Source organism: Branchiostoma belcheri, unplaced genomic scaffold, assembly GCF_001625305.1.
Source record: "Branchiostoma belcheri isolate BF01 breed outbred unplaced genomic scaffold, Haploidv18h27 scaffold382, whole genome shotgun sequence".
NCBI classification, from domain to species: domain Eukaryota; kingdom Metazoa; phylum Chordata; class Leptocardii; order Amphioxiformes; family Branchiostomatidae; genus Branchiostoma; species Branchiostoma belcheri.
The window spans coordinates 1-9,919 of NW_017804001.1; the positions used below are offsets into that span (position 1 = coordinate 1).

General features: G+C 40.1%; 1 protein-coding gene across 1 annotated transcript; it reads left to right on the forward strand.

The window, feature by feature from the left end:
• Nucleotides 1–479: 479 nt before the first annotated feature.
• LOC109476626 lies at nt 480–7,380 on the forward strand. Its single transcript, XM_019777629.1, has 7 exons — nt 480–492; nt 1,161–1,245; nt 1,393–1,479; nt 4,188–4,276; nt 5,206–5,413; nt 6,210–6,346; nt 7,332–7,380. Exons 2-7 carry the CDS (start codon nt 1,243–1,245, stop codon nt 7,378–7,380), a joined length of 573 nt encoding a protein of 190 aa, XP_019633188.1. The 5' UTR covers nt 480–492; nt 1,161–1,242.
• The last annotated feature ends 2,539 nt before the right edge of the window (nt 7,381–9,919 follow it).

Consider the following 9,919-nt stretch of genomic DNA (forward strand, 5'->3'; position numbering starts at 1 on the left):
ATATGCAGGCTGGTCCAGCTGGATGCCAGTCTGATTCCCTGGTCATAAAGGGTGGCAAAGCCGGTGTTGCCCATCCTCCATGGAGCGAACTTATCAATGGAAACAAATACAAGGTTCGATAAAACTGAATAGCAAAGTCCTTTATTCACAACCAGTTTTTCTAACAAGAGTCGACGTTTCGATGACCGTCTGTCCTCTTCATCATGGCTAATATGGCTGGATTACTGACCAGCGTGCTTGTCGATGTCATTAGTACAAACAGTGAGGTCTGATAAAGGCATGCAGTAGGACAGTCAAAAATTAGACGTGTTAATATTTTGTGTAGAGCCAATAATGTATTAGCTCTGCGCTACCTTAACAGAAAAGCTTTTAGATTATAATAATTAACTTAATACCTCCATTGTTTTTGCAGATTATCTTTGATCTTCCCCAGGATATCAACAAAAACATCCAGAAGAACGCGGCGGTCTTTATAATTTTTGGAAACGGAAGGTAGAGATGATACTATGCCAGAGAATTGTGAAGAAATATTTTGCAGGACGTAGATTTTACAAAGTAATAAGTTGTTTTGTTACTGTAGGAACCAACAGCACAATAGTAACACAAAATCAGAAATGGTTTACAACATCAAAGGTAAAGTTTAATCCAAAACAAAGAAGTCAGGTGTCTGTAAACTCATACGTCTTGAGTTAGCAGGACTGTTATTGTACAAACCGGTGTTTGTGTCTTGGTAAGGCCATGTTAATTTGATTATATGGATGAAATCATCACGGAAACCAAAGCCTGATGCGGGGCTTGCAAAGAAAAGGTTGGAGAAAAAGTACAGTATGGCGAATAATGGACTCTTATTTTTTATTTCTTCGCATTTTCTTCTTTTCGTTTGGAGTTGATTATTTGGCATTCTACGGCATTAGTATCATTTTCCAATATCTTTTGGACTTTGCATATATTTGCTTGTTTGTGGCTGCTTTGTACCATTTATAGTATGGTCAAAACCTTTTTTCTTTTTGGGAACGGAAGAAAATTCATGTATAATCACATCAACATGGCAGTCATCCAGTATTGACTTCAAATAATTTGTCATTGATCTAACAACTTATCGATTTCATCGGTGGCTTATAGAATTTTTTTAATTCTTCTTTTTCGTTGTTGTTCAATAGGTGGAATTGTCATTTGCCGGGGACCCGTGTTCACGCGTATAATAGCCACTTCAATGGTGGAAGCGGTGACACCAAGAACAATATGGTAATAATAAATATAATAATAATTTTGAGGCAAATGTTTAGATGTTAGCACATTGGCGCACCAAATCCGTAGTATGTTTTGGGCATACATTTACACAGATGTACACTCTAACCGTTGCGACTGAATTTATGACCTGTTTTCTCGTAGGTCTCCTGCTTTGGATTTGTGATGACATACAATGAAGAGACCGGTCAGTTTTCGGTGACATCCCAAAACCAGGATGCATCCAAAAAGGTACCAAGGCCTAGTTAGTTTAGCTCTATGTTTTTTTTTCGATCTTCATGATGACTTTTATCTTAATGTATCTTCAAGTGTATTTTCTAAGACGTAAAGCTTAATAATTTATTTATCAATTTCTTGACGAGTGAAAGGCATAAACATTACAGTTTAAAATAACTACTACTTGGTAAATATGGCATTACTAAGAGGTTGTAAAAGGCTGTGGTAGTTTCAAATAGTGTCAGAAACTGAATTGCTATTACAATTTGAATGTAGTGTCTATAGTAACTTTATCTCAAAATATTAACATATATGCATACTGGCATTTTTTAAAAATTATCAGTACAGTATGTGGCCATGCACTGACAACCAAACATATATTTTTTTTACTGTTGGCAAACGGATGCAAATATTTAACGATCTACGTTTGGTCAAAATCTATCAGGTGAAATTTGTCCTTTTCATTTCAAACCTAACGACAAATTGTTGATAAGCACCTCCGGTACGCACACGGTATTCTTTCCCGTTGCTAGGCGTGTTCGAAAAGGGATCGGGTTACAATACGCAATTTTGGACCAGCATTTGAAAATAAGCAAATAGTGTGGTAAGGTAAATTTCGTCGAAATAAAATGAAATTATCGTCTTTACATACTTTTAGTGTTAGATGTTTATGCTAAATCGCTGATTCGTAAAAAAATCGCTACGAAAGACGATTATTTTCGGGATTCGGTGCACCAGTCAGAGTCAGCAGCCCTTTTTGTCACAGGAAAGCTCAGCAGATGGCTGTGAGCTGTGACATTAAGGGTTGCTGGCTTCCGTCTTTGCTGGTTTTGGTCTTTGTACCCATAAAAGAGGGACCCTAAGACCCAGGTTTACTGTAAATGACCACATTTCGAACATCGTTCTGTTCGAATTACGTCAGATACGTCAGACCGAACATAATTCGGGTTCGTCAGCAGGTGGGGAAATCGGGGCCCAAATTTGACTATCGTGGTGCTTTGAGTTTTCGTGAATATATTGGAATTGATGTCAAACCAAGGTTTACTGCCACCGCCACGACCAGCACAGACGGAAGCCAGCAACACGTTTTGTCACAGAACAGCTTAGGGGATGGTGTGAGCTGTTCTGTTGTAACAGTAGTAACATTACAGTCTAATGGAGCCTCAGTTCCCGGATGTGTGACCTACTGAACTCTTCACCGGGAAGCTGCCTCTGGAAGCTTCCCGGGCTATCTTTCTCCACGTCCCGCCGGTTTGAACCGGTCAGTTCTCTCGGGAAAAACTCTCCTCCAATCAGGAAAAGGTTTGAGAACACGCGACCTTCCCGCCAATCATGGGATAGCGTCGTTTTACTGTGACAAAAAGGGTTGCTGGCTTCCGTCTGTACTGGTTTTGGTCTTTGCATCGGTTGTCAAATAGACACCCAATGCAAAGGGTCTGTTGGAACTGTAAAGAGATTCTACATGCCGTAATCTAATTGGCATGCCAACGCATACCGCGTTCCCATATACATGCTTTATTCCGGCACGTTTTGAGTCGCCTTGAAACATAACCTGTCTATAAAGCAACAAGGATCAACTACATACAAACCGCTCTAATCCAGTGCCACCTAAACGAGATTTTCGTCCCGGAAGTAACTATGGTAAAGCTCAATGTGGCAAGGGTATTGTAATTAATCATTATAAAGCCCTTAATTTTGTTTTTGATTTAGTGAGCATTCCTATTCGAAAATCATATTGCATGTGATCATCGAATATTAGTTTCAAATAGGACTAATGGTATTTATTTATTTATTTATTTATTGGTTTGGCTGTTCAACGCACACAGCCAGGGCAGCCCAACTAGTCTGTGGCTATTACAAAGGGCTTGCCCTGCTGACAAGACAATACAAGACATTACAGCAACATATAACACAAGCAGCTTAACAATCTATACATTAGTCTATGTAAATAAAGACATTGTTTGAAAGTACTAGATCTAAGTGGAGAGGTCAGGGTCAGTGAGTACAGACGTAAGGGTCGCCCAGAGAGTCCCAAAGCTTCCTTTTAAAGGAGGCAGTCGTTGTAGCTGTAGTGGAGAGGGTGTTCCAGAGTGACGTTGCTCGGTGGAAGGATGTTCTCTGTCCTCTGGTGGTTTTGGTGAGTTTAGCAGTCAGGTGACTACTGTTCCTGAGGGATAGCGTGACTCAGTGGCGGATTCACGGGTTCTGGGTACCAGGGTTTGGAGATGTGGAGGACAGTGTCCGTTGAGGAGCTTGTACAGAGTGGTGGCTGTGTGGAATCTTCGTCGGAACTGAAGTGATGGAAGGGACAGTTGGGTGTACAAAGTTTGGTAGGAGGGATACGGGAGTCCGTGTTGCCCACTGATCAGTCTAGCGGTTTGGTACTGAACTGATTCCAGTTTACTTTCGTCGCTCTTGGTGAGTCCCGCCCAGACAATATCGGCATACTCCAGACCTGGTCTAGTGATGGTTTTGTATAGTCTGAGTAGGATGTCCATTGGTACCTTCTTTCTTAGTGCACACAGCAGGCCAGCAGATCGTCTTGACTTGGTGCAGGTTGTTTCAACGTGCTTGGACCAGGAGAGTGTGTTTGTTAGGGTGATGCCTAGATGTTTGTAGCTGTCAACAACTTCTAGGGTTGTTCCGGACTAATGGTAATGAGTGTTCTGGCGATTAAAGAATAAGAAAATGATTAATAACATTTTCCCGACTTCTTCTTACAGGTTTTGGGCACTCTGCCTGGCGATTACGCAAACACAATCGTTGGCCGAGCAGAGTATGTTAACCCGTTAGAGCACTCAAGAAATAACAGGTAAAACGGACACTTAAATATATACAGTCAAAAGCCGAAGCTACCAACTCTATAAGCCAGCGTGGCCATCTGGCCACAACGGCCTTTTTCCACATAGACGTAAGCATTTTGGGACTTTAGAGTCGACCACCAAAAATACCGCGACAGGTGCTAATTGGTTCCGCACATTGCCCACTCTCTGCCTTTGAAGACAGCGCCATTTTAAAGTGTAACTTTTTCGATGATACTAGTAAGTAGCGAGAAATTGTGATGGAATCAGCCGGTTTGCCATTGATTTCGACGACAGTGTTTGCACAATGTGAAATGGCACCGGCCGGGTCAATTGGACAGTTTGTAAAATGGATGGAAATTTTGCGGCAGTTTTCTTGTCCCGAATCTCGACGCCATGTTTTCTTTTTTTTAATGTGAGAATACCACATTTACACGAAGACCACTTTTCTGAGCGTTTGTCGTGAATACGTTTGACTGAAGTAATATATCTAGTGGTACTAAGAATAAGGCTGAATGTCTGGACTTTATCGCTCGACAGTTGTGTACAAAGTCAGAAATATTACTGTGACAATATGGTATGAAACATAAATTGAGGTATGATAGTGGAGTGAGCTACGTCATATAACCAACAAGTGTATGTCAGGCCACCGTTGGCAAAGCTTAGGGCAAAATTATACTGGTACAGGCGGGCTCTGAAGTCGGTAAAAGTGCAAACAATCTCATCAATGACTGCATAACATTAACGCAAAAAATATGTACTTTCCGATAGTTTAAAGTAGCCGATTACTTTTTTATTTCGTTGCCTCTTATATCATTGCATCTTCTTTTTTTTAATCATTGTTGTTTGTATTTGCAATAAGCCCTTGGGCATGTATTTGTAATACACTTTTCCTATTTTTTTTAATGTTATTTCGCAACCATTCATGCACACGCATTAGAGAGGGTTTGATGAGCATTGTCCAGGCGCCCTGCACAGTGAAGTGGTCCAACTCCTACCAGATCGATCCTTCTGTCGAAGGCGGACAGTGCCTTTACTTCGTTGGCGCATCAGCAGGCGACATTTTTGTGACGTTCGCTGCCATTCCAAGGGACACGACAACATGGTTCCACCTCCAGATAGGTCTACAAGGAGTGGCGCTTTATAAGGTAATGTATTTTATTCCTCAGAAACCTTCGAACATCAAAAGGCGAGTTTTGCGGTTTCAAATAATAGCTTTTCTGATGCTTAAACAAGTTGGTCCCGGAGGTATTGTAATGCTTTCAAAAGCCGATTGCTATACCTATTCTTTATAGTGTGGTAAACACAATGCTAGCTGCTCAGACAATCAAAGTCAAACATCAAAAGGAAGACATTCTAGATAATACTTACCCCGCCACCTTCGTAGATGGAAAGGAAAGGCATTTTTACTGCCCCATGGTATTTAAAACAGTTATGGATATTCATTTGTTTCTAAACAAGTTACCAATCTGTTTTAATAAGAATATCGTTGTTATTAAGGTGCACTTGAGTATAGGGTTGGTAACTGATTGAATACCAAAGGTTTTCTTTATCGTGTTAATTTGTAACAACACATTTGGAACCGCATGTGACGCTATGATGTAATAATGCCTATGTATGTCACAATGTTTTACGCTTGGGACTGCATTGTAATGCTGTATCTATCTTCACTGTGAACCAGTAACACCTAGTAAATAAACCTGTAAATACTGTACATAGTGCCTGTCTCCTCTGCTACGACCAGTGGGGCATAAGCTTTTCAGTAAGCTAAAACTGGATCGAGATCACTTTCCATTCCTTTCCTTACCTAGCGCCAGCGCACAGTATAACCCAGTCATATTAGCCCTGGAGAAGATGACAGACGGTCATCGAAGCGTCGGCTCCTGTTAAAAATGACTGTGAATAAAGAATTTTGCTATTCAACTTGTAACAAATGTGTTACAGGGGATGAAGCTGGTGAAATATGAGGGAGCGAAGCATGCTCGGGGCCTGGGGGCCTCAAATCTGTTTCAACCATACTTCATTTGCCTGGATGAGGAAACCAGCAAAACCTACATCAAATATGGAATCGGATCTGACACGTCCGTACGTTAAAGTAGCACAGAATTATGGCGTCGTCAAATTCCCCAACCAAGGGCCCGGCCGGGCAGTCTTATGGAGCTAAACTATATAAGACAGTCAAACAAAAATGTTTTAGAAAACTGACGATGAACACTACTTGTGTATATTCTGAATTAAAAATTATTTTTCATTCACACAAACAGCTCGGCCTGGCCCCGGCTTGAAAATGTGATCGTGTCATAAGATTAACTATATTGCACAAAAATTGTACAGGGTACAAAAGTATGGCATCTACTGGTACAAAACTACAATTTCGAAAGGCTAACCTACCTAATACAATAGTGTGTGTCTAGTATAGATGTTTGCATTTTCAAAAATGTCTGTTTGCATTTCCAATATAGTACTACAAGATCACGAGTGTGGCTATACCATCATCATCTTGAAATTCAATGCTTATTGATGGTTTGCACCTAAAAACAAGTAAACTATGTAGGAAAGGAATGTGCGGCAGAACCCAGAACCCTACAGTTTAATGGGGGGTTCCACTTAAACGCATTTAATTTTATAGGTCTTTTTGGCCAGATACATATATTTAACACACATGTATTGTAAATAAGGCCACACCAATTTGATTTGTTGCTTCTCAGATTCGCCAGTCCATTTTTTTTCTGATTTGCAAAAAAAAAGACAATTAGGTTCTGAATCAACTCCAAATGGTCTATAAAAGACATATTTTAGCCCTAATGGTTTAAGAAAGTCCTTTCTTCCTAGTTTTTCCATGTAACAATGCAGTGGTTTCGTTAAAAGTTCAAAATTTACTGTTTGAATTCTTAACCAGCCTGGTATGTCGACTTCATGGCTCTTATCGTAACATTTCCGGCTATCATGGGGTGCCTTTGAATTTTTTTTACTTCTATTTCGACCTAATCCGAGAAGGAACGAATTAAATTGGTGTGACCTAAAGATGAAACAAAAGCAAAAAAAGCGAAATATTTCTGTAAATAGGAAAAAGGCGTGGTCTACATGGTCTACACTGACCTCAACCCACCATTAGGCATCCGCTTCTACTCCTTTGGTGGTGGGGAAGCCAACGTGGAGGTCATGGACGCTCGAATCATCGCAGGAAGTGGTACAGGACCCATGACTTGTACTGGGGGAACCGTACTGAAGGACGGGCAATGTGTGGAAGATTGTCACCCGGAGTGTGATGGTGTGTTTTTCCTTTTAGATCATGCTGATTTGATTACATGGATGACGTCCACCCTGCAATGACTTTTTGTCCTTTCCAAAAAAAAATGTTTTTGACCACACTGAAAATCGTACAAAGCAGCAGCAACAAACTGAGCACGTATGTGCCGTAAATTGCAAAAAAAATATCGAGAAACAATGCTAATGTGAGAAAATGAAAATGAAGAACCTGTTATATTATTCGCCATATCATACTCTGTGTGTTACATTATTTGTTCAATCTTCATGACCACGTAGACTTCATAATGAAGGCAACTTTCTTTTGCTAAACATTTCTTATTCGGCCACTCGCATCAATTTTTGGGTTTTCCAAAGGATGCCATCCATATAATCAAATGAAGTTGTCCTTACTTCAGAGATATCGATAGAAGTATTTTTGGAAGGCATCGGTTTGGGGGGGGGGGGTCATGTATCCATTCCTAAGTAGAGAAATGTCAGTGGATATAAGGGAGATATGATTGGGTTTCAGTTGATTTACTTGGGTTGTGACCCGATTTGCCTCTGGTCATAGCATTTTGGTTGTCATAAATGTATACTGACTATGTTATCATGGTATGAAACATACACCATGGTGAAATAGCGGCTTGAGTTATTCATTAACGCAAACCATAAGTATGAAATCTACAAAGCAAGACTGGCTTGATAGTTGATACTAATACACAACTGTGTTAACGAGTGTAGGATGCATTCCAATGACCCCTGGTTCCAAGCTGGATACAGAGTGTCGCCGCTGCAAGCACTTCACATGGAAGATGGGAGATGGAAGAACCAAATGCGTTCCCGAGGGTGGATGTCCATCCGGCCTCATTGTTGACGCTGACACAAAGGTGTGCACGTGTCCGGCCAACAAGAAAATAGGCCCCGACGGAAAGACATGCATATGTAAGTATCAAAGAGTAAATTGAATTATGACTGTGTAATTTGGGGAACTGCACAAAAATCCATTCCTCAAGCACACTTTAAAGTGTGCGCAGATGTTTCGTGTCTCCGCTCGCGTGTGCATTTACGTATGTTTTAAAGTGCTCACCAAAATACTACCTTATATGCTTGTAGTTGACATAACTAGTATTAACAGACACGTTTACAATAAATGTACAGGGTTTTCCTGTTACATTCGAAATTTCAAAGCCCCTCCTCAGAAATGTCAGCACACGTCAGTCCCGTTATACATCTGCACCTCTACGTTTTATTTTTGCATTTTCCACCCTGTGATGTCAGCTCCGGCAAAAGCACAGAAATTTAAAAATAAACATAGAAATGCAGAAATTTGCGGAGGAGAACGATTGGGAAGCTTGCCGGAGCGTCTCCAAATATACACATTTTGAAGACCGTACAAACTTAGGTTCTCAATCATCGCGATTGAAAACAATTTCAAGCTACTACATGGTATAAATATTTGATATTCATATGTCTTTTACTTGAGGTCTTTAATGTTCGCTTAAAGATGGGACTTCATACATGTACAATGACGATTCTGACCGCTTATATATTGAAGTTATATATCCCATATCTTTTGAGACGTTCTATATTACAATTTATGCTAAATCTTGACATCGCAAGATACTGTGGATATACCTCGAGATGCTTTGAAGATGTACAGATGCCTGGAAAAGATCTCCTGAACGCGTTTTTTGTTCAGATTTGTACTATTACTCTTAACAATAGAAACCGGTACCCCACATCATAAATCTGGAAGCAAAGCGCTGATGGGCCCGGGACTTTTATGACTGTTGTCTTTATAATCTCTGTCATATAGATTTACAATTGCGGAGTATCTCCAATGTAACTATGAAAATTAAAGTATTTGATTTGCTTATGATTTTTTTGTTATCCTTTCCAGGCAAGCTTATGGACGTGAACCCTGACGATCCTGGCAAATACACGTGTGTCTCCAAATGCCCAGACCTGAAGTAAGTTACAGAACTGTTAAAATTATAATTATTGTTCGACCTTCCTTCATGACCACGTAGATTTCATGATAAATGCAACTTCTTTTGCCACACTTTTTTTTGTTTGTACACTCGCATCAGTACTAGTTTTTGGGTTCCAAGAGGATGTCATTCATATGATTAAATCCACATGGCCTCATCGTAAATGATACAGAGTAATATATTATATAACCTTCACTTCTTTTCCACATTCTTTTCCACTAGTTTTTTGGGTTCCAAGAGGATGTCATTCATATGATTAAATCCACATGGCCTCATCGTAAATGATACAGAGTAATATATTATATAACCTTCACTTCTTTTCCACATAAGAAAACCAAATGGCGACAGTACAGCTCCCAAATGTGTGTGCAAGATATCGGATAATGGAGTCTGTGTGAAAAATTGTCCACCTGA

Excerpts from the sequence above, each read along its gene's own strand:
- LOC109476626 (XM_019777629.1), top strand. Across the intron at positions 1,480-4,187 it reads ACCAGGATGCATCCAAAAAG|GTTTTGGGCACTCTGCCTGG; the intron begins GTACCAAGGCCT and ends TTCTTCTTACAG. Across the intron at positions 6,347-7,331 it reads TATGGAATCGGATCTGACAC|GAAAAAGGCGTGGTCTACAT; the intron begins GTCCGTACGTTA and ends TTCTGTAAATAG.